The sequence below is a fragment of the Caretta caretta genome, chromosome 2 (genome assembly GCF_965140235.1).
Source record: "Caretta caretta isolate rCarCar2 chromosome 2, rCarCar1.hap1, whole genome shotgun sequence".
NCBI lineage: Eukaryota > Metazoa > Chordata > Testudines > Cheloniidae > Caretta > Caretta caretta.
Genome location: NC_134207.1, coordinates 157,268,771 through 157,294,329, shown reverse-complemented (window position 1 = coordinate 157,294,329; position 25,559 = coordinate 157,268,771). Strand labels below are relative to the sequence as shown.

The 25,559-nt window shown below is 44.8% G+C and overlaps 1 protein-coding gene across 6 annotated transcripts in view; it reads left to right on the top strand.

Annotated features, from left to right (window-relative positions):
• The window catches only part of COL15A1 (collagen type XV alpha 1 chain), a 290,144-nt gene that overhangs the window by 70,486 nt on the left and 194,099 nt on the right, over positions 1-25,559 (top strand). For 3 of the 6 annotated variants that reach the window (XM_075125516.1, XM_048839366.2, XM_048839365.2), the window contains exon 1: positions 1,033-1,656. The exons of 1 other annotated variant lie outside the window; for it this stretch is intronic. In XM_075125516.1, the coding sequence (XP_074981617.1) occupies positions 1,278-1,656 (379 nt within the window). In that variant the 5' untranslated portion in view covers positions 1,033-1,277. Of the gene's footprint in view, positions 1-1,027; positions 1,657-25,559 lie in introns of those variants that run through there. 2 more of the 6 variants (XM_075125517.1, XM_048839368.2) reach the window with 2 other exon arrangements.

Genomic DNA, 25,559 nt, shown 5'->3' with positions numbered 1-25,559 from the left:
ACTTGAGGGTTGTAGACAAATCTGTTTGGAGCTTGGTGGGATTTGATGTATGCTCTAAGGAAATAAGAGTAGCACTGGGAAGAGGTAAACTCTCTCCCATGAGATGATTACAGCTGGGTCACTTTCTTATTTAGATGTTCATGCAAATTAGAAAATTGAGTTTCTACTTCTTTATGCTTAGATTCTGCAGATGCTAATGAAGCTCATGTGGGGAAGTCATCCCTCTACCCCAGCTTGCTTAGATCCATGGCAATCTAGAAAGCCCCTGCTTCATCCCATGACCTTCCTCCCTTTGATCTTCCCAGAACACCCTTTGTACATTTGTTCATCCTATTGCAGCAGCTCTTCTGCCACTGCTCAGTCCAAGTGTTGCGCTCTTCAGGAGCTCATAATCCTGGGGCTTGCGGGAGTTTATTAAAGGCTTATTGTTTCGGAAAACAAGGATCTGGTTGAGGGCTGCAGTCAAACTGGGGAGTTACTGCATAAACTGGCAACTGACAAGAATGACCCTCATTTGTCTGACTTCATTGCTTTTCTCTAGTCTATAAAATGTTACAAGAAAGATGAATATGCAGAAACATTGACCTTTGGTATGAGAGCTCCATAAAAAACATGGTATGGTTCCCCCTCCCCCCCCGCCCCTGCAAACTCCTTGCAATATTTTAAAAATATATGACTCCCAATACAGAAAAATGGAATAAAACTATACACAAGTTTGTGTTCTGTTCACATCACAAGCCACTCTGGGTTTGCTTAATTAGAACCACAGTATTAGTCATTGCACAAGGATTAATTTTTAACACAGCACTGAACCTATCACCAGGGAGATCTATGTAACAAAAGATTCTTCATTTGTTGTAGCTGCTTATGAGACAAGGTTTTTTGTTGTATGTGTTTGGTTTTGTTTTTTTTTTTTAGGGAAGGGGGGTGTCTAGTACTTTGATTGGTGTAGATGAGAAACTTCTCCTAAAGCTTGCTCGTATGCACTTCTTTTCCATTAGAAAAGAAGTCTGGTAACTAACTGGCTTCAGAGCTACATTACATAAGGACACAAATGGTTAGTAAGAAATATTTAGGCTGTAAGTTAGACACCTAAGATCACAAAACACGTTTGAAGGTGGCTTATGAAGTCTGGCAGCAACGTAAAACAACTTTCAGCAGTTTTTAGGATGACGTCATTTCTTCTTCACTTTTACTAGCTGTAAAAATTGGAGACAGCAATCAAGCAATTGGAGAGGGAAGTGTGAGGCTTGATTTGTTGTCTGCAGCACTGAAAGATGTTCAGCAAACTAGCCTGGATTATTTTCCTAATGCAGTCTGGGTTTATAGAAGGGCAATGGTGGTGGCAACGGCTGTGGGGCACCACACAAACAACTACTTCACCTGTAGCCACAACTGTCAACACTATCACTTTAAATGTAAGTGTGCCTAAGGGCTACGTAACAAATGGAGTTTCACGGAGTCGGACTACAGGTAGCACAAGGGCTCCTGCAGGGAGCATCACTTCTACTGTATCTTCAGGTGCCGCTGGAGTTTCTTCTGAATCCACTTTGCCAGGTGGAGAAGCAGTAATTAATTTTTCCAAGAAAAAAGCTCTCTCAGAACTGGACTTAAAGACAGGAAAGAAAATAAGTCAGGGGAAACAAAAGAAAACAGGTAATACTAGCTGTAAAATAATAAACTACTACGACAAAGCAAATTTCAGTGTTGTGTTTTTTAACACTTCATATGGCAGGAAAATATGTGTGTTTATATATCCTTAGAGAGTAACTGCCAGAGCATATCACAGGGGCTTCTGTAATCATCTTAAAATTGAAATGATACCACGCAGAGACAGTTGGAAATAATTGCCATGTGATTGTAGTATCTTTCCTTGTGCATGCTGGAAGTGGATGTTGGCAGTAACAAAGCAGTATCTATCTTTAGTGTCACACTGCTGCAAATGAAAGTCAAGATTTTAGTTCATGATATTGACTTTCACTGTAAGTAGTTGGTACTTAACAGCAAGAAAAATGTCAGAAGACTGTGTCTGCTGGGACTAGACTGTACACCTACAACTCTGCATGTAAAAGTATCAAAACTCTTCATGCTGTCTAAATGTATTTGACTTTAGCAAGTAACTGGCAGAAGCACTGACCAAAAAATGCTGTCATAATTGAGGTATTAGTTTTTTTCTTGAATAGATAAGACACCAATTCCCTGATGATTTCTCACCAAAAATAGGGAGAAATCAGAAATCTGTTAATGACTCTCCCATACAGTACAAGGTTGTATGACTATCACACAAATATAGATATGAGCAAAACAATAAAGGGGCATGTTTTCACCTTATAGAGACTTGTGCAGCTAAAACTCCATAGACGAGTTTGAAAATATAAGGATTAGCAGCATTGCAATGTGAAATTCCTTTGTTGCAAATTAAAATTTTATGCTGGTAATTAATAAGGGATATTTGGGACTGTCTCCTGGGGATCTTAAGTTAATTGTTATATTCATCCTGTTATATAATATCAGACAGACACACACTGGAGAGCTGCTTTCAAAAGGAAAGAAAGTGAAAACAGAGACGTTAGAAACCAACATGCACAGAAAGTAAATAGACTTATTTTGCTTTTTATTTATTTGTGCTGTGTCCTTGAATTCTGGGCTTAATGGACTTCTCTGACTGAGTCTAAGCTAACTATCACAGCAAATAGCACAGTGCAGACATGAATACAACACAATGAGCATGGGGCCGGCAGGCATTGTCAAAATTTATACACCATTTACCACTAGTAGAAATGGAAATAATAGCAGCTATCTCTGTGAAGTATCAGCAACATACGTGAATACAGTTAGATAATTAGTCAGGGACTTGAGGCTAAATTATCCTCTCAGAATTGACACCAGAACAACTCCTCTGAAATCAAGAGGGTTACACAGGTGTGTCAGAAGGAGAATTTGGCCACCAGTCTTGAATCCATTGGCCAAATTCTCCTTCTCCTCCTGATGCAAGTAATCCCACTGGCACAGGAGGTGGTCTGTTTTACTTTACAGTACCTTGTACTTTCCAGTTACATTTTCTGCTACATCCCTTTCGTCCAGTTGATCAATACAGGTATTGTACATGTTTAGACTCTTTAGACTCGGAAGGTCAAATTCAGCAGTTGTAAAGGGTTGCAAGTCAGACATCTGCAAAAGGATATGAGTCTAAAGAGAATCTGGGTCTAAATCTGAGTCTAAACTGGTGGAATTTACATGCTGAGGATAAGCAGGTACATTTTATGATTTTAAACTCCCCTTTGAACCTGGCCCATTGAATCAGGTTGGAGGAAGGGTGGAGAATCACTGAACCTTAAATGTTTGGGTACCTAATTGGAATGGAGTTGGACCACTTTGTGTTGTATTATCTCCTCTATCCCAGGTACTGAGGTATTAGAGGTAAATTTAAGCAGCGTTAGTTTCGGTTCTGCAACTGTGGGATTAACAGCCTGACAAGCAAAAAGGTTAATTTACAGCTGACTATATATGGGTGAAATCCTGGCTCCACTGAAGTCAATGGCAGAACTCCCATTGGCGTCACTGGGGCCAGGATTTCACCCTAGGAGTCTAGGTTAAAGAATAGTTCCTCCACTCTCACGTATCCTCAGACTTCAGCTCAGTTTTCCAGGCCATAGAAGTGAAGTACAATGAGCCCTGCTATTATTATTTTTTTATTTGGTTTGGCTAACTTTCAGTACTTTTTTTTCCCCTTAAAAATGTAATCTCCTGCCAGACAGATGAACAACATAGAAAAAGGAAAAATTAGGGATGCATACCAGAACCAACATTGGGCCCCAAATATTATTTGGATAGAGCTGCTCTCCACCACCCCAAACCTACATTTTCTCTTCTTTATCCCCTCCCCAGTGTGAGGGGCATCGCCCCTCTTCTCTCCAGTCTTGACAGAGAAGGCCAGCATGCCATAATCCTCTACCCCTACCATGTATAGGTTCTGGGGGTTAGCACTGGCATCCTATTCTCATGCGTTGCTAGCCTGTTGGCTGGCCCTTCACACTGTTTTTAGCTGCACTAGCTAGATTAAAGCTAGCATGGGTATGCCAACCTGAGGTGCAATCATACCTCAGATTGCAGCATGGTCATACCCTGAGGCAGTGGTTCCCAAACTTTAACAACCTGTGAACCCCTTTCACTAAAATGTCAAGTCTTGTGAACCCCGTCCTAAAAATGAATATTTCCAGGGATTTTCTCCTTTTTCTGAGTATAAAGTATAAAAGCGGTGATCTTGGAAATATAAAATTTGTTTTTATGATATGCTTATTACACACTATTTATTATTATTATTTATCATTACAGTATTTTTATTACATTATGAAAACGGCAACACTCTTCCAAGATCTCACTTTCGTAGCTTGTATCACTTTGAATAAGCCAGTTATAAGACGAGGCTCCTATGTTTCATCAAGGCATATCAGATGTAAAACAGCATGAAGGTATTTAAGAAGCCAACTCAAAGCTTCTTAAACTCGTATACAAGCATTCAAGTCTTGAGCAGTCCAGGCAAACTAACAAAGCTTAAACTTGTTCTTCATAATAATTTAAAAACAACACTAGCAGCCTATTTAATTTTAAAAACAGCAAAAAATATCCACCTCCATTTCCATTTCTTATAAGGAGTCCTGAAGTTTAAATCTCCTCAGTGTGATAGGTATGCTTGCTTTGATCAGCTTAGCTCTTGGAAGTCCAGGGGCTCCAGGCTGCTGGCCCCATGCTGCCTGGGGTCCCTTGGGATGGCTCTGTCCGCCATTAGGGAATTTTTTCCCAAGAAACCCTTGTAACATTTTGTGAACCCTCAGGGGTTCATAAACCCCAGTTTGGGAACCACTGCCGTGAGGGAAGCCCTTGCAAGCCTTTTTGTTCTGACTTAGCTGTGGCAAGAAGCCTGAGGAATTGGTATGTGATCCTGGAATCTTTCTCTGGAAGGGGATCTTCACTCTAACTCCCTCTGACCACCCACCCCAAAGACTAGGCAAGGGATGTAGAAGATTCAGGGCCCAAATAGCAGCATCTTTTGTGCTAACAGGCATTCAAAGATTCAGGATTTGCGCATCCTTAGAAAAGAGGTATAGGTCATATTGTCCATTTCTCCCTTCTTCTCCTCAGTTTAAACTGCAAGTTGCCTGTTTAAGTTGTGTTTTTTGTTCGTTTGGTTTTTTTTGGTTTAAAATGGCACTGGGTAAAATTAGAAGGTTTGTTTCTTTTAAAGTCAACGATTTTTTTGGTTGTTTCAAAACTGTTGGCATAAAGGAAGGGGTGCAGGGAGTGACACTGGAAAATCGGTCCTGTAATTTCCTGCTCCTCCGAATAGTCCGTGTTCATCACAGCTTGTTTAGAGTACTGGCTTCTTTTTTGTTTGTGTATCTAGAAATAGTGTGTGATAACATACTTGACCCTATTTTTAAACGCCAGTTAGCATATATAAGTGCCTGGAATTGTTTTTGCTTTGGAGCTGGGGGGGTCTCTGATGCTTCTTTACTCCTCCTTATCCCAGAGGGGAGAAATTGCCCATCTACCGTGTTGAACCAGCAGAATGTAAAAAAAGATTTTTGTTTTTTGGTTTTTTTGGTCAGACCTCTTATAGCTAATTTCATGATAAATTTCCCTACAATGACTATAGTATTCTTGGAATAAATTCCAGAAATTAAGTCACTCCGTCAAAATTCTGTACAGGAATCAGCTTTTAATGAAACTACTGTAATTCCACAAATTTCATTTTCAATGCAAACATCTTACAGAGTAAACCCATACAATTTTCACAGAGCTTCATATCAAAACTTATATCTAAAATCAAAATCTCACTTACTGTTTTCATTATTTTTCTTAAAACATCTGTATTAATTTATGGGCTAAATGAAACTCATTTAAAGTAACAATCTGGAATGAAAACTTTCTTTTGTTCTTTGCCTGACAGCTTGTACTTTCATTATTTTGAAACTATGCAGGCAATCTAGATCACATGTTCAGAAGATTAAGAAAAATCCCTTCTATAGAGTCAAAGGGATTAGTCTCTGCTTTAGTGTATTGTGGTCTCTGTAAATTTAAAGAAAGGAAACACTGTAATTATTGTATATGACAAATCATACACAAGAATGTGATAGCAACTGATTTAGGGCCAGTTTCAATAGAAACTCCATCCAATGTTTTGTTTAAGGCCATTCAAATTCCCCTAAATCATTTTTTTACAGGGCTTGTACAAGATTATACATCACTAAAGCTAACGAGTTTGTATAATAAAATTGGACTTTATATAATTTAAAATTAATAGGGCTGTTTTCCTTCCTGTTTGGTACAGTAGGTTTTTGACTCTTACGGTGTAAATTAATTATGTGTTTATCTGTTGGTCTTTCTAAGTATTTATGTAGCACTCACCATTATGGTATTTGAGTTGTGGGTGCATTTGTGACCATAATGATTATATATAGCTAAGTTTTGGTTTATAAGCTATTTGTTGTTAAAAATTGTAACAAAGACTTAATATTAAAAGAAATGTGAGTTGCTGGATAACATGGCAGTTGCTGCTGTTGGTATATACTTAATCCTGCCTCAGCATGTGGGGATGGACTAGATCAGTGCTACTCAAAGTGGTGGTCTGTGAACCGGTGCCAGTCCGCGAGCCATCGGCTGCCAGTCTGCGCGCACATTGGAAAAAAAATTGCTGGTCCCCCACATCAGATAGCTTGAGAAGCACTGGACTAGATTACCTCTCAAGGTCACTTCCAGCCCCACATTTCTAGGACTCTATGAACATGCATTTTCTTTTAGGAGCAGACAATCAGTTTTGAGTCACACTGAAGCTTAGTGCTAGGGTTGACAGGCATCCGGTTTTCTACTGGAACACCTGGTTGAAAAGGGACCCTGGCAGCTCCGGTCAGCAGCGCAGTGGGGGCCCGGGCTAAGGCAGGCTTCCTGCTTGCCCTGACTCCCCGCAGCTCCCAGAAGTGGCTCTCAGGTCCCTGCAGCCCCATGGCACACGGGCGGCTAGGGAGGCTTTGTGTGCTGCCCCCTCCGTGAGTGCCGGCTCTGCAGCTCCCATTGGCCAGGAACTGCGACCAATGGAAGCTGCGGGTATGGTGCCTGCAGGTATGAGGGCAGTGTGCCGAGCCTCCCTGGTGACCCATGCATCTAGGTGCCTCAGGGACCTGGCGGCCGCTTCCTGGGAGCCATGGTAAGTGCCACCAGGACCTCGCACCCCAACCTCCTGCCCCATCCCGGAGTCCCCTCCTGCACCCAAACTCCCTCCCGGAGCCTGTACTCCCCCACACTCCAATCCCCTGCCCCCTCCTGCACCCCCAGCCGGACCCCCACCCCCTGCATCCCAACCTCCTGCCACAGCCCTGAGCTCCCTCTTGCACCCCAAACCCCTCATCCCCAGCCCCACACCAGAGCCTGCACCCCCAGCCAGAACCCTGACCCCCTCCCACACCCCAACTCCCTGCCCCAGCCCAGTGAAAGTGAGTAAGGGTGGGAGAGAGCGAGCAACAGGCGGAGAGGGTATGGAGCGAGCGGGGATAGGGCCTCGGAGAAGGGGTGGGACAGGGGCAGTGCCTTGGGGAGGGGGCGGAGCAAGGGTGTTCAGTTTTGTGCGATTAGAAACTTGGCAACCCTATTTGGTCCATGCTTATATAGTGCCTGGTCTAGTGCCCACTGAATTCTATTGGAGTTTTGCCATTGGCTTCCATGGCTGGAGGATCAGGCCCAAAGTCTGTTAAACTCCGAATAGCTACATAGGTTTGCAGCTACATAGATTTGCAGCTACATGATGTTATGAATCCACTTTTCTGTGGACTTGGATAATGTAATATTGTCTATTACATATATCAGACACCAGCTACGACAATAACGGAATAAAGACACAATTGAGGCATTTTGAATGGAGTCACTGAAAGTTGTATAATCTTGACTGATTCCTTACAAAATGCCTCACTTGTCTCCATGTACAAAATAACCCTCTGCATTATTTAGGTTGTACAGTCACGCACTTCAAAGTTGGGGAATGTCAGATTTACAGTTGCCCATCCACACGCATCTTTCCTGTGTGTTGACCGAGATATGCGTCCTGTGGGGGGAAAAATAGTATGTGATCATGTCGTTAAAGACTGTATCGTGTGTGAACAAAAGCAAATTCTGGTAGATTCAGACTGGAAATAAGGCATAAATGTTTAACGGAGAGAGTAATTAACCACTGGAACAATTTACCAAGAGTCATGGTGGATTCTCCATCACTGACAACTTTTAAATCATGACAATTGAATGCTTTTCTAAAAGATGTGCTCTTGGAATTATTTTTGGGGAAGTTCTAGGTCAGACTAGATGATTATAATGGTGCCTTCTGGCCTTAGAATCTATGAACCTGTATTCAGCTCTAATTCCGCCCACATCCTGAATCGTGGGCTGGGTTTGAACTCTAAACCTTTAGCACTGCAGCTTACCACTTGAGCTATGGAACCAACTATATTAGGTAGCAACAAAAGAAGGCTGTTAACCCAGAGGGGGGAAAACAGGCCTCAGGTGTCACGTCCATGCGGTGAATAGGGGGAACACAGCCGGACCCATATTTCCCTTTCCCCACCCTCAGGAAGTGGTGGGCTTCTGCCCCATGTTTGTGACCTTCCAGGATGGAATGGGAAGCTGGGACTGTCTGCTGGGACTAGGAGGTATGTATAGGTAGGAATCGGGCCCTGTTGTTTCCTTCACCACAGTTGCTCCCAGGCATTCCCAGTGCAGTATTTGTTGCTGCTGTGGTGATGGCATGATCAATATTTGTCTTCAGTTATTTCTTGAGGAACTCAAGCAAGAGAAGGGATATATGGCAATATTTAACAGTTCATAACTCAGCTAAACCTGAACTGAATTTCAGGAGACAAAGCAAAGGCGCTATGCCAGTCTGAGGGTATTCTCCACAGCAAATTTTAAAACCCTGCTGCAAACAATGGAGGTATTAGAGCTTCTAAAAAAAAAAATTGCAGTAATCTGTTATAATGGTAAGTGTTAGGCAACCTAAATATAGTGGTCAGTAACAGTTCTCTCCATAATAAGCAGTCTATGTGGAGAAGAACATTACACAGAATATTTTAGATAGCTGTTAAATGTTTTTGCTGTAAAGCATCCAAGAGAGCTATAGCACGTTAAAGGCTAGATTGTGCCACAGCCTCGCCTCGGGGGTGCTCTAGAGCTGCATTGTCCCAGGAGAATATGGGGGAGAGATTGTGACTCATGTAGGGCCCATCTCTTGTGGGGCTGCTCTGTGCAGTCAGTGAGGGTAGCATTAGTGCTATTTGACTCTGAGCTGAGAGCGGTGTTGTACTTGTAATAGAGGACACAAGTCACAATATAACTTGTTCATACTCAGTGTAGCTGAACAGTTCAGGTTTTTTGGGTTTTTTTTGGTTTCAGTGTCTTGGTGTGGGATTTCCTGAGCATAGATGAATTGTTGGAGACATGACAGTGATGCTGAAATCTATACAGCGTACCTTACAAGATAGCTCTTCAAAGGCCTCAAGAATTTCTTTCATGTGTAGGCATTTCTACACTGCTCATCACTGTAATATCTGAGCATCTGAATGCCAGACTTTGCCACATGCAGTGTGTTAGCAGATTGGTATTCAAATCCACAGAGAAGAATACTGGAGAGACAAGGTGGGTGAGGTAAAACCTTTTATTGGACCAATTTCTGTTGGTGAGAGAGAGAGAAGCTTTTGAGCTACACAGAGCTCTGTCAGATCTGGGAAAGGTACTCAGAGTGTGTCAGCTGAAACAAATTGTTACGCATAGGTAGCTAACACATATGCTAGGGGACCATTCTAGGAGAAGTGTCCTGTTAACAGTCTTTCAGTTGTAAGACAAAAAAAGGGGGTGGTGTGTGGGTTACATATTGTTGTAATAAGCCATAAAACCAGTGTCTTGATTAAGTCCATGATTTTTAGTATCTAGCAAAGTTATGGATTTAAGCTCCCAAGCTTATCTTTTGAAGGTATTGTTCAGGTTTCCTTTGAAACTGAGAATTGAGAGGTCAGATATGGAGTGATCCGTTTGTGAGAAGTAATATGGTGTGATACGGTGTTTTTTGTCTTATTTTTCTGTGTGAGCTCGTTTGAGATCATAGTAATTGTCTATCTGGTCTCACCTACGTAGTTGTTGTTGGGGCATTTAGTGCACTGGATGAGGTACACCACATGTTGTGATAGGCATGAATAGGACCTATGGATCTTGAAAGGTATGTTGTGGGGCGTGTTGATCATTGTAGCAGTGGAGATATGTTTACAGGTTTTGCATCTTGTGCTGCTTAAAATTGGATGTGTCCTGCTCTGTGGGGAGCGTTCTTCTGTGGATGAGTGTGGCAAGTTTGGGAGGTTTCAGGAAAGATTTTTTTTTCTTTTCAGGATGTGGTCCCCATAAAGTATGGGCTGTACTTGTATTAACTACTTTTGCTGAATAATCTGTTCCACCTTGTACTTAACTCTGACACTCATAGGATCTTTCCCAGACGTGAAGAAGAGCTCTGTGTAGCTCCAAAGCTTGTCTCTTTCACCAACAGAAGTTTGGTCCAATTACCTTACCCATCTTGTCTCTCTTATCCTGGGATCAACATGGCTACAACAACACTGCAAGCAGAAAAGAATACTCTAAGAACCCATATATTTTTTTCATCACAGAAATGTAGCAACTGGAAAATCCAATTCCACCTGCTGATGATCTTCCAGCGAGGCCTAATTCCACTTGTGAGCTGTAGAGTTTGACAGTAGTGCAAAAGGAATGTTGAAAATGGCTGACCGCTTTCTGGATGATGGCAATCAAGAGGACAGATGTTCTTTTAACAAAGTGGTGTTAGTGTAGAACATGATCAGGACACCCCGAACTGACACACTAGTCACTGAAAACTTTCATTATGTTAAAAGCATTGTTCTGGAGCACTATGTCAACACTTTCCTTGGCAACCTGCCATTTACAGAACATGTTCAGAAAAGCATTTGATGGTAGTCCTGTTTGCAAAATGAGAAAACCCTCACAAAAAAGAATCACCATTCTGCCTCTGAGACACTTGCTGATTCAGTAGTTATTGAGACCAAGAAAAGACTAGGTAATGTGACTCCAGATCAATGTTTCTGCTGTAAAATCAATACCGATAATGAGTTTTCAACATCATTATACTCTGGAAGTAAACTTGGTGACCTGGCTCAGGGATTCACAGGGAGCTTGCATTCCAAAATATTTCCTTCAGGATAATACCAATTTTACTAGTCTCTGGAGAATATTTTCCCTCGCCCCTGTGGCCTCTTCTGGGCCGAACACTTTGTAATTCTCAATGAGGCACAAGGACAAGATTTTGAAAATTAGGGCCTAACCGGGCCAAACATTGAATAGTGCTGAACAATCAAACTAATAATTTTATTGATAAAGCACACTCCCCTCTGAAAAAACTCTTGGGGTACTGAACAAAAATAGTAAAAACAATTTCTCCTTCATTTATAAAAGAACACCTCGACCTCAACAAAATTAGAGACCAGAGGGTTGAACAAAACAACAGTAGCGCTGATTTCAAAACACCTCTGCAAAAACAATTTTAAGGTTTTTTTTTTTTTAAAAGTGGGGCAAGATTAAATGAGCCTGGTTTCAGGAGGGAGCAAATGTGGCTGCCAAGGCAGAAGCTCCGTTGCCTACTGATTTCAGACACAATGGTGGAACCTCTAAACAGTGGGTGGTGTGTGAGTGCAAAAAAACAATACGAGGAATACTCAAGGAGGAGATTATATAATATATATATTACCAATATAACCAATATATACGAATATAACCAATCAACAGGAACTGCTGGGTGCTGAAAATGAGGTCAGTTAATCAGGTGCATAAGTATGGATTTAGGAAACTAATCTCAGGATCCCATTTTGAAGCCCTTGGCCTACATGTTTGGAATTTAAAAGAAAACCTGAAAATGCCCCCCTTGCGCATTAGCTCTTTTGAGGATTGCTTTATAAATATCAGGATGCCTGACTTCTTATGGCTGTTGTGGAATATCTAGGTATTATGTTGTCATGAGAAATGTCACCACTCTAAAAACTACACTATGACTGGGTCAGTATCATTGTCTAAGGACAAAAGCTTATGTTTTTTTCACTCAGACATACACTGGCACAAAATTGAGGCCTTGCACTGTATGCTGCATGACTGGCTACACTAGAAGATGATTAGCCAGTCAATGCCTTAGGTATGTGCATGTGATTCTCTGCTCCTCCATTTTTTTTCAGGGTCACTAAGTGATTCTGTATGCAACTTGATCTTCCCGTGTTCCAAACTCCCTGTTACAAGGTTGGTCTGTTACCCTCTTGGTCTGGTTCCCATCCTACAAATAATTCCCGCAAGTATCCAACCCCCCGTTGTTCTAACTTAGTGTCCCCCATGAAATTTTGGGGGCTGGATTTGTGGAATGTATAAATCAGATCGGAATCAGGTAGTTGTCACATTCCTATTGCAAATACAGTGATGTGTGCCATTGTCAAATGCTTACATACAATGACTAAAAGTATCAATTTTGTTCTAATATCTTGAATGACTTACTAATTAGGCATTAATGCTACAATATTAGTTCCTGTCAGGCTTCTCTCCCAGACACATCAGATATGGGTAATTAATATGTTAATGACTACACAGCTCTAAACACAGCACGGTGAAGCATGAGAAATGGGGTCTGCAGTATAAAATGATTAGTTACAAATTATAAGATTTTGTGAAAATGTTCTTGTGGATGTGACTTCTTTGTTGATGGTCAGACTAAGTCTTTGTCTACACTAGCACTTCTGTCATCAAAACTTTTGTTTGTTAGCGGTGTGAAAAAATGCCTTCCTGACAACATACATTTCACTGATAAAAGCGTCCGTGTGGACAGCGTTATGACGGCGGGAGACACGCTACCACCACCCATTGGGGGTGGTTTAATTATGCCGGCAGGAGAGCTCTCTCCCACTGGCATAAAGCGGCTACACAGGCAACCTTACAGCATGTAGTGTAGACACATGTGTGATTTCCACAGCCCATCAGAGAAATAACGAACAAAAGCTTGTCTGACTGGATGGATTTCCCTAATAACTATTCGATTATACCAGTTGATAGTGGAAAACCTGAAAAGACATCAACTGCTCAAACATGCTACAGTTTATTAGAGGATAATGCAAAGTGAATTTTAAAACAGGGACAAAATAATTCTTACTATGGGTTTGAGAGCAATTAACAACAATCAGCTGTTAAGTATTAAGCTAGTCTCAACCTTAACTTGAGGAGGTGCTACCATCATCTCACTATAATTTTTTACTTTCACTATTTTTATTCAGTCATCTTATTAACCATAGAACCCTCTGACAGTCTTTCCACCCCACACTCCCTTTATCCACAGATCAACAGTAACTGGTGGTTCAATCCAACTTAAATGCACATTTGTACATTGTAATGAATTGAGACCATATCAGGCTTGCAATCCCATTCGTTTTAAATTGTGTTTAATTCCATTTAGTTATGCCTCAGATTCTGCCTCCAGCATCTTGTCTGAATAAGCAAGGCATTGGGAAATTCCATGTGAGCAAGGTGGGTTCTCAGTCACCTGGTGCTCCACTATCACTATTCCTCCTAAGAGCTGGAGTAGCTTGCGTAGCCTTTGTACATCCTCATCAACTGAGGTGGGGGACGGTGGGGATGGGGGACTAGAGGATAATCATGTCGTGATGAAACCTCCAACTATGATACCAAAGAGTTGTTTGTACGCTGCCATGCCAGGAGTCCCTGCAGAATTGGGCTGTGTGGGCTCCTGGTTATCCCATATAGCAGAACTGAAGTCATTCTGCTGTGTCATGGGGCCTCTAGATCTACAAAGACAGGGGCAGGATATGGGCCTATGTGCTGCTTCACTGCTACACTCCCCTTGCTCATACACTGATTTACCCTCTTGCTTTCTTTTTTCTCAACACCAGATACTTAAACTTCTCTATGAAAACTTTTTAAATTACATTTTTTATTCTCCCCTCCCTTTGCAGTACCAAGATGCCAAGTTCCATTATTATATTTACCACAACACTGATTGCAAAGCCCTTGAAATGTATAGCTCTAAAAGTTATCTTACTTTACTTTCACCTCTTTTAGAATTGCAGACTTTCCATTTGATGCCTCACTCTGACACTGCTTTATATAACGAGTTCCCTGGGAGAAGGTCATACTTTCTCTGTAACTATAATTCTTATTGTGATAAAACTTTGATCTTAAAGTGTTGTAGTAAATCTGGTACACATTGTTCTGGGTATTTGTGTGGGAGCCTTTGACTTAAAAGTAAAAGTGTGTGGTAATCACTGTATTCTGGAGTGTGCACATATCGGCCGTGACACACATAATCTTGAGCTCCTACACAGAGCTCTTTGTCATTCTTAGCTGCTAATGTGGCCTTCAGATGTAAAGAGGTGAGACATTTCAGTATGCAGGGCCAAAGATGAGTTGATTAAACTCTCATTTTAAAAGCTTTGGTTTTAAATAGGGGTGTCAGAATGGCACAGCTCCAGTGGGCTTAAATGATGGTGTCAAATGGGCTGGATATCTAAATTGTAGCCTTTTTCCTTGCAAAACAGACCTCATCTGTGGTGGGTATCATAGGCCAGGGGAGGCTAAGCTAACCCAAGCCGTGGCCCCACCCTGCTCTGCCCCAAGGCCCTGTCCTTGCTCCCCCTCTCCCCTGAAGCACAAGGGGGCTCAGCTCCAGCCAGTGGCCTGGATCTTGGAGCTCGGGCCCGCTGGTGACCAGGGGCTGCGGTGGCAATGGGCGGCTTGGGCCGGCCCGACCCTCAGGCCGGCGCTTGGGCTGCCTGGTGGTTTGGGGTGTCTGGGGCAGATGGGCCGGGGCTCCTCCAGCTGCGGGGGAGGAGGGGAGCTTGGGGGTCTGGTGGGGGGCAGGGTCTCAGGAGGAAGGGGCAGGGTTGGTAGGCTAGCCTTCCCAAAGAGGGTGGGGGTCACACGCCGCCCATGGCAGACCTCAAAATGTAAGCTAATTCCTAGAGAGATCTGTCAATGAATTCATCTGACATGCTGTTTGCAAATTAAGACTTTTTTTTAAAAAGGGGTTGTCACTATGGCTAGAAAACATTTCTAATTCTTTTTGGCAGGTCCTTTATTGAGAGTGGGTGACCAAGTTTAAATTGATTAGATTAGTCTGATTGATGGAAGGACTCGTCCTTGTCCCACTCCAAATTCCTCATATACTTGTTGCTGGCCACGTGACCCCTCTTTTGCTACCTCTTGAGGCAGATCCTCACTTCCCTGGGACCTTAACAAGTAGTTTGGCTTCCTACCATATATGTGAATTTCCATATTCTCTAATTTTTTGGGTTTCCCGTAAGGTTAACCTTAATACCAAATTTCCTGGCCTTTGTTTCCCCTCCCACTAACAGTAGTGTTTATGTTTGGACTCTTATTCTTAAATTACTGATTGTTTACTTCTAAGGTTAGCTTCACCTTATAAAGTTTTTTTATCTAGAAATATTCAGGTTTGTTCTGCTTGGTACCCAGACCAGAATTATCCAGTTTTCAAGAAAGCAAGAAGAGGCCAAATCAACCATTCTGGTTTATTAGAGAGACTAAAAATAATACTAGCAAAACCCCAAGTCTTTATAAAATTGGAAAAGCAGGTGAAGACTAAGTTCATAGAGTGCTCCAGGGTCTGTAAGAGAATATACGTTGAAGCTAAAGTTGAAAAAGAGAGAATGGTCATTAGTTTTGATTAAATTATTTTGTAAGCTCTTCAGGGCACATGGAGAGTCTTTCCATGTGTTTGTACAGCACCTAGCACAATCGGGAATGCTAGGGCAGAATAGAGCACAAAGAAGGTGACTGCAGTATGCATAATAAATGTATTACAAAAATAGCATTGTGATTAATCAGACAAGGAAGGACAAGAAGTCCTTTTGAAAATGTAAATATATGAATAGATAGGTGAAAGTTACTAGCATCATTTCAGCCGAGGCCTCTTCCTGTGAAATTTCCTCTGGCTGTTCACCAGAACCAATTTGCTAGTCCTGCTTCAGTGTACAGTGCAAGATGCATTTATTCCACCAGGCTTTTAACTGAAGCTTTTAACTAAGGCTTTTAATTTAATCTTGTCTGCAGCAGTGAGGCACAGCTCTGTAGCTTTTGCACAGCTATTAGGTTGGATAAACCCTATCATAGGTAGGTGGTATGGTTATGTTAATTTAACATGCTGTTGCTACAGCAATGGGCACTGTATAATATATATATATATATATATAAATAAGTACAATAAAAGGCGCTGGTGGAAGATTCAGACAATCATAGAACCTTGAGATTGAAAAGGCTGTTTGGTTATCAAATGCATCATCTTCCATGGATTATTCCCTACAGTGCATTTACTATTGGTTTGTGTAGTTTTAATCTTGAATTCTGAAGATGTGGGGATTTAATCATCTCTTTTGAGAGAAGATTCTATAGGCTAATAAATGTCCTGTCAAGAAGATTTTCCTGAGATTCAGTTTATTTTATCCATTTCTTAATTTCATGTCATTAGTCTTAGGCCTTTAAAAGCTGTGGATTTTTCACACTTGAGTGCCATAGCTATGCCGACCTAATGCCCTGTGTAGACGCAACTAGGACTACAGAAGATTGCTTCTGTTAGCATCGCTACTGTCACTCAGGGAGGTTGAGCTCCTACAGCAACAGGAAAAACCCCTTCCGTTGCTGGAGTCTGCGTCTATACTATGGGGGATGCTGGCATAGCTTTGAGCTTTGCTGCTACAGTCCCTGTAGTATAGAGTTGGCCCTAATTGTACAGTAATGCACTGGCTTCATGTGGGTATTTATTTTAGGACTGTAGATTAATTGCAGTTAACTCATGCAATTAACTTAAAGAAATTAATCACAGTTAAAAAAATGAATCGCGATTAATCGCACTGTTAAACAATAGAATACCAATTGAAATTTCTTAAGTGTTTTTGGATTTTTTCTACATTTTCAAACATATTGATTTCAATTACAACACCGAATACAAAGTGTACAGTGCCCACTTTGTATTATTATTTTTGATTACAAATATTTGCACTGTAAAAATAGCAAACAAAAGAAATAGTATTTTTCAGTTCACCTCAGACAAGTACTGTAGTGCGATCTTATCATGTAAGTGCAACTTACAAATGTAGATTTTTTTTGTTACATAACTTCACTCAAAAACAAAACAATGTAAAACTTTAGAGCCTACAAGTCCACTCAGTTCTACTTCTTGTTCAGCCAATCACTAAGAGAAACAAGTTTGTTTACATTTACGGGAGATACTGCTGCCCGCTTCTTATTTATAATGTCACCTGAAAGTAAGAACAGGCATTTGCATGGCAGTTTTGTAGCCGGTGTTGCAAGGTATTTAGGTGTTAGATATGCTGAACATTCGTATGTTCCTTCATGCTTTGGCCACCATTCCAGACGATATGTTTCCATGCTGATGATGCTCATTAAAAAATTAATGCATTAATTAAATTTGTGACTGAACTCCATGGGGGAGAACTATTTGCCTCCTGCTCTGTTTTACCCACAGCCTGCCATATATTTCATGTTATAGCAGTCTTGGATGATGACCCAGCACATGTTGTTCGTTTTAAGAACACTTTCACGGCAGATCTGACAAAACACAAAGATGATACCAAAGTGGGATTTCTAAAGATAGCTACAGCACTCAACCCAAGTTTAAGAATGTGAAGTGCCTTCCAAAATCTGAGAGGGACGAAGTGTAGAGCAGAGGTGGGCAAACTACAGTCCATGGGACCGTCCTGCCCGGCCCCTCTCCTGCAGCCTCAGCTCGCCGTGCCATCAGCACTCTGGGCAGCGGGGCTAAAAGCTCCTGCTGGGCAGCGCGGCTGCAAGACCCGCTGGGTGTAGTGTATTAAATTGGTCCCTGTAGGAAATGAAAAATACTATTTCTTTTGTTTCTTTTTTACAGTGCAAATACTTGTAATTACAAGTAAATATAAACTGAGCACTGTAAAGTTTGTATTCTGTGTTGTAATTGAAATCAATATATTTGAAAATGTAGAAAACATACAAAAATATTTAAATAAATGGTATTCTATTGTTTTCTAACAGTGCGATTAATCATGCGATTAATGTTTTTAATTGCTTGGCAGCCCTAATTTATTTCAAATTTGTAAAACAGCTTATGGGCAACCCTGGTGTCATGTTCTGAGTTCTCCCCACCACATATTTTAATTAGCAGTTAACAAAACCAGATAATCAATTACTGTGATTGAATACGATGTCCTTCAGTGACTAGCCCAACAGATAAGTCATTTGCAACTGCTACCCACTAAAAGAGCTCTTCTTTGGCTCAAGTTGTACAGTTATGTCTTGGAGCTGAATGGTAAGGATTTGAGTATGTGATTTATGTATATTTATTTCTGTTATCTGCAGAATTTAAACTTTTTGTGACACCCTCTTTTGTGAGGGTAAAGCATTCCCCCTCCCCCCCATTCTTAATATCTTTCTTTGTAAGTCAGTTGCTTCCTATCTATTTTTTGTTTTTCTCTGAACACCATCCAATATGTTAATATTTATCTGGTAATGAGGTACCCAGAACTGAACACAGTATTCAAGATGAGGCTGAGCCAGAGTTGGAGAGAGAGAATGGGTATGTGTTACCTCCCTGTCATGCCATCTAAAGCCATAAAATGTACTGTAGAACCATTAAAAATTACATGTGAAGAAACCTTGATTTAGGATATGAGTGACTGAGCAGCAGAAAAAGTCTTTCTCAAAAATATTCACCTTAGAGGATAAATACTGGAAAAGGATGCTGGCTCCTTATAGTGATTAATGCTCAGGTTCTGTTGTGGACTGGAGGCAATTTGGGATGATGAAGCTTTTCACCACCATGGTAATGCTTTTAGAGCCACTATGGAGGGGGAGAAGGAGGAACCCTTTGCCCGTAATACAACCTTGGCATGCTCTTGTAGAGCATTTTGGTAGTTGTCTGTCTGCCTCAGCCCTTCTTTTCCACCACCAATACTATGCTTTCAATCCTTCTGTTTTCATCTGATGGAAGTCCCCCAAGAACTGGGGAGACCTGTGTGCATGATGAAATAAAGGGGGGCTTTCTGAGAACCATTGTGTCGTTGGTTCCTTGAAAGTGGTCTTGCCGACTCATCACAACAGTTCTTCTTCGAGTGCTTGCTCATATCACCTCCAGTTAGGTGTGCATGCGCGCCACGTGCACGGATGTTGGAAACTTTTTTTCCCGAGCAGCTACCCGTCGGGCCGGCTGTGGAGCCCCCTGGAGTGGCGCCGATATGGTTCTCTATATATGACCCTGCTGGCCCGACCCCCCTTCAGTTTCTTCTTACCGCCAGTGATGGTTGTTGGAACAGCGGTGTCTTGTTCGCAAGTGCTCCACTACTCCGTGGCTACTCTACTTATCTCTATTGTTAGTTAAGTGTTAGTTATCTGTTATATTTAGTGTTAAGTATAGTTGTTAATGCTTGAAGGGGTTTCCCCCGTCAATGAGTGCCCTATGGGGCTACGGGGCATGCCATCCCAGGGCTTCAAACCTTGCAGCTCCTGTGGCAAGCCTATGCCCATGGGCAACCCCCACGACTCCTGTCTTCGTCGGTGTCTGGGAGAGGCCCATCAGGCAGATAAGTGGCAGGATTTGCAAAGCGTTTAAACCTTGCACTAGAAAGGAGAGTGACATTAGACTCAAACAACTCCCCATAGAGTCTGCTCTCTGTCCACCACAACACTCTGCCCAGAGCGCCTCGGTGCGGCGTGCTCCTCCAGCGGTGCTGTTTGCAGTGCCGAAAAAGGACTCAGCACACCCCTCTAGGGCCCGGCGGTCTCCTGGGGCCCAAAAGCGCATTCCCTGGCACCGTTTTCACTCCCCAGCCACCTGTAAAAAGCAGGTCACAGAGAAGCCCCCACAAAGGCCTGAGGTGGCCTCCATGGTGTGGAGAAGGGACCTTCCAGTAGGCCTCGTCCTCCATGAGCATCCGCCTCCATGAGAAGCCCAATACCGCCGGACTCCCTGCAGCTGCAGGTGGAGGAGGTCACGCTGCTTTGCACACCCGACACCTTTGAGGCCACCAGAGGGCTCATTGAGATGATGGTGCCCAACTCTCCGGTCTTGAGGCCTACACCATCTTGAGCCCTGGCACTGTCAAGAGGCAAACCAGCAATCTTTGGGCTGTCTGCCCCCAGACCAGCATCTCCGCGCTGCTCTGAGTCCTGGCACTGCTCTGAGTCCCGGCACTGCACCCATGCTCCGCGCTGGTCCGACTCGCGGCACTGCTCTTGCAGCCCCGATCCTCGGAGCCGCTCCTGCTCAAGGTGGTCATCAGCTGACAGGTCGTGGTCCCGCTCAAGGTCTAGGTCAAAGTCTGAGACCTTGTGGCACCACTCGAACCGACACTGGTCCGTGCAGCGGCATCTCTCCCTGTCACAGCACCACACCGCTCTGCAACACCGTTAGCGACACCGCTCTCCATTGTGGCACTGCTCCCTGGCACGGCACTGCTCTCCACCGCAGCGCTGCTTTCCACTGCGGCACCATTCCCCAGCACAGTACTGGTCGTGGTTGCACTCCCGTGGCCGCTCTCCACAGAGGCAAAGTCCAACATCTCAGTGCCGGTCGATCTCCTGGTACCGCTCTCCACAACGGCACCGCTGATCACTGTCTGGATCTCGCCACTCTCCACGGTACACATTCCGCCCGTTGGGGAACGCGGAACCCCCCCTCCCAGCACAGCGTACTGCCCCTCCTTGGCCATCCTACTCCCAGTCACCCTCCCCCAGGTCGGGTAGGGCATCAGGAGCATTGGAGGCACCCCGATCAGGTCCAGGCAGTCTTGGACAGTACGCTTCAGTGCCCCACTGGCAACCCCAGTGGCAGTTCTGGACTCCCTGGGCGTACCACCAAGCCCAGGGTGCCGTTCCAGGCGTCCCTCTGCCATCTCATTCTGGGTCCCGTATTCCTGAGGCAACCATTGGTTGTCCTCCTCCGGACTCTGCACAAACCCTAGATCCAGCCCCACCCCCAGTGGAGGCTACCCCCGGTGCCCAGGAGGAACTGGAACCAGTGGACCAAGGGGCTGTCTCGAGCCCAATTCTGCCGGTCGCCGCCTCCTCGTCTTCTCCTGATGAGGCAGTGACGGGTACATCTTCATCTGGCCCCCCACCCATGGACTACTGGGCCCTACAGAAACTCCTATGGCAAGTGACCTTAAACATGAATCTCCAGGTGGAGGAGGTCGTAGAAGAAGAGGACCCCATGGTGGACATTCTGACACCAGAAGGACCCTCTAGGGTGGCACTGCCTATTATAAAGACCATTCAGTCAAATGCCAAAACAATCTGGCAAACTCTGGCCTCCATTCCCCACTCGGTCAAAGGGGCCAAAAGAAAGTACTTTGTCCCTACTAAGGGGTACGAATACCTTTTTACCCATCCCCACACATGCTCCCTGGTGGTGGATGTGGTAAACGAAAAAGAAAGACAGGGTCAGCCCCTAAATCAAGAGATGTGGAACGTCTGGACCTCTTTGGGGGAGAAGTTTATTCTGCCGGTGGCCTCTCCCTATGGATTGCTAATCAGCTCATGATCCTTAGCAGATACCGCTATAATTTCTGGTCTGCTATTCAAAAGTTCAAAGAGCTCCTCCAATCTGATTCTCGGCAGGAGCTGGGAGCCATTGCTGATGAGGGCAGACTAGTGGCCCGGACTGCTCTTCAAGGCTCCCTGGATGCCACGGACGCAGCGGCGTGTACACTGGCATCTGGTATCACCATGCGGTGTAATGCCTGGGTTCAGTCCTCGGGTCTCCTGCCGGAAGTTCAGCAAACTATCCAAGACCTTCTGTTTGACAGTCAGGGGCTCTTCGCTGAACAGACCAACTCTAGGCTGCATAACCTGAAAGATTCAAGGAACCCAATTAAGTCTCTAGGCATGCATACCCCAGCGGCTGAAAGAAAGTCGTTTAAGCACCAGCCAACCCAGCAGCAGTCTTTCCCCGCTAGGCCCAGGCAGGACTTCTCCTGCAGGAGGAGTAGATACACCAGGTGCAGACCATCGCGTCCTCCCTCTGATCAGGGCCAGGGACAGTCCAAGCCCCCTCCCCCCCCGGGCCTTAAGCGCCCATTTTGAAGATGCGTGTGAGGATAGATTACCAGTCAATATTCTGGCCAGTTATCCTCCCTTCTTGAACCGTCTATCCTGCTTCTACTATGCATGGTCCCTTATTACATCAGACCAGTGGGTCCTCCGCATGGTAGAGGTGGGCTATTCTATCCACTTCTGCTCCTTCCTGCCCTCCCACCCCCATTGCCCATCCCTCTTCAGGGACCCCTCTCACGAGCAACTCCTGGTCCAGGTGGTCCAGTCCCTCCTCGCTCTAGGAGCAGTGGAAGAGGTACCTTGGGAGCCCAGAGGCAAGGGTTTCTACTCTCGCTACTTTCTCATTCCCAAGGCAAAGGGGGATCTAAGGCCCATTCTGGACCAAAGGGAACTCAACAAGCACATCGTCAACTCAAAGTTCCGCATGGTCTCCTTGAGCACGATCATCCCATCCCTGGATTCGGGAGACTGGTACGCCGCCCTCTATATGAAGGATGCTTATTTTCACATTTCAATCAACCCGTCTTGCAGATGTTTTCTCTGTTTCATAATAGACAAGGCGCATTATCAGTTCATGGCTCTCCCGTTCGGCCTGTGCATGGCTCCCCGTGTCTTCACCAAAAGCATGGCAGTCATGGCAGCCTTTCTTCACCGCCATCATGTGCACGTTTACCTGTACCTAGACGACTGGCTTACATGAGGCTGGTCTCACCAGCAGGTAGAATCACAGGTACAATTGGTCAGGGACACGTTCAACCACTTAGGCATTATTCTGAATGTCAACAAGTCTGTTCTCACCCCAACACGAACAATAGAGTTCATTGAGGCAGTCCTGGATGCAAACCAGGTGAAAGCTTTCCTCCCAGAGGCCCATCATCTAGCCCTTGCGCATGTAATCACTGGCCTGTAACTTTCCCACCACCATGGTGAGACAGTGCCTCAAGCTGCTGGGTCACATGGCGTCCTGCACCTACGTGGTGCAGCATGCCAGGTTGCGGCTCAGGCCCCTGCAGGCGTGGCTTGTGTCTGTGTATTGCCTGGGTCACGACACTCTGGACATGGAGCTGACCATTCTGGGACATACTCTCAATTCCCTACAATGGTGGCTGGACCCCTGCATGGTAAGCACCAGGGTACTGTTCCACAGCCCACTCTGACATTGGTAACGGATGCGTTGGCGCTCGACTGGGGAGCACGACAAGTCAGGGCCTATGGCAAGTAGAGGAACTGGCTCTGCATTTCAACATCAAAGAGCTCAGGGCAATCTGCCTCGCTTGCCAGGCATTCCTGTCCCACTTGTAGGGCTACTGTGTAGTGGTACTGACGGACAATACCACAGCCATGTTTTACATAAACAAGCAAGGTGGAGCCTGGTCGTCTCCTCTCTGCCAGGAAGCTCTCCTCCTATGGGAATTTTGTTTAGCCCACTCCATCCTTCTCCAAGCCTCATACCTGCCGGGCGTTCAGAACGTACTGGCGGACAGCTTGAGCAGGCAGTTCTTCACACAGGAATGGTCAATTCGGCCGAATATCATCCATGCCATCTTCTACAGCTGGGGATTTCCCCGAATTGACCTGTTTGCCACATGGGCCAATAGGAAGTGCCCAACCTTTTGCTCTTTCCGGGCTCACAGCCTGGGCTCGATTGCGAACGCCTTCCTGAACTCATGGTCTGGTCAACTACTATACGCCTTTTCACCATTTCCTCTCATCCACAAGGTGCTTCTCAAGGTCTGCCAGGACAAGGCGGACGTCATCCTGGTGGCCCCAGCTTGGCCTCTTCAGTGCTGGTACCCCACCCTCATGGAACTATCGATCCAGTCACTGATTCATCTACCTCTCATTTCCGACCTCATCTCGCAGAATCACAGTCGCCTCCTCCACCCGGATCTCCAGTCACTTCACCTCATGGCCTGGAGCAGTGGTCCCCAACCTTTCTTGTGGGAATAGTATATTGCTATTCCCAGAAGACTGTGGCGGGCGCCAGGCACGCCGCCGCCGAAATGCCACCGCCGAAAAGTGGCAACGGCAAGAAGTGTCGCTGCTGAAATGCTGCCAAGAAACAGCAACGCTTCTCAGAGGCATTTCGGCGGTGGGGTTTCCTGTGGGCGCACAAAAATGCCCTAGTGGGCACCATGGCACCCGTGGGCACCGTGTTGGGGACCTCTGGCCTGGAGGATCCATGGTTGAACCAAGCAGAGCTTGCCTGTTTGGACCCGGTAAGGCAGGTGCTCCTGGAAAGCTCCAAGCCTTCTACCAGAACCACTTACAAAGCAGAGTGGAAAAGGTTTTCTATCTGGTGGGCCCAATGGCAGGTACTCCCACTCCAGGCTTCAATCCCGTGCATCCTGGACTATTTGGTGCACCTGAAAGATCAGTGCCTGGCATTCGGTTCTCTTAAGGTTCACCTTGTGGCTATTTTGGCATTTGACCAGGGCGTGTCCGGGCACTCAGTGTTTGCACACCCTATCGTGGGACGTTTCCTAAAAGAACTAGAAAAGATCCATCCCCCAATGAAGCTCCCTGTCCCTGCCTGGGACTTCAATTTAGTCCTGTCTCATCTCATGGGTCCTCCCTTTGAGCTGCTAGCTTCATGCTCGCTCCTCTACCTCTCCTGGAAGGTTCCCTTCCTAGTGGCCATCACTTCAGCATGACATGTTTCTGAACTACTAGCCCTCAGATGTGAGCCCCTGTATACCATCTTTCATAAGGACAAGGTGCAGCTTAGGCCTCACCAGCCTTCCTACCAAAAGTCGTGTCCCGCTTCCATGTCAGCCAGGATATTTTCCTGCTGGTTTTCTGTCCAAAGCTGCGTGCCATCCTCTGTGAGCAGCAGCTGCATTCTCTGGACGTTAGAAGGGCACTCACTTTCTACATAGACCGAACAAAGCCGTTCCACAAAACAAACCAGTTGTTGGTCGCTCTAGTGGAGCGGATGAAAGGTTTGCCGGTCTCTTCCCAGCGGATATCCTCCTGGATCACGGCGTGTATTCGTACTTGTTATGACTTAGCAAAGGTCTCTCCACCTGTTGTCACAGCTCATTCCTTGTCAGCAGCCTTCCTGGCACACATACCCCTCCAGGAAATCTGCAGGGCTGCCACATGGGCTTCGGTGCATACCTTCACGTCGCACTACACCATCGTCCACCAATCACATGATGACGTGGCCTTTGGCAGGGTAATTCTCTAGTCTGCAATTCCTTGACTCTGACCCCACCTCCGAGGTAAGACTTGGGAGTCACCTAACTGGAATTGATATGAGCAAGCGCTTGAAGAAGAAAAAACGGTTACTCACCTTTTTGTAACTGTTGTTCTTCGAGATGTGTTGCTCATATCTATTCCATTCCCCCCCCCCACCTTGCCCTCTGTTGGAGTAGCCGGCAAGAAGGAACTGAAGG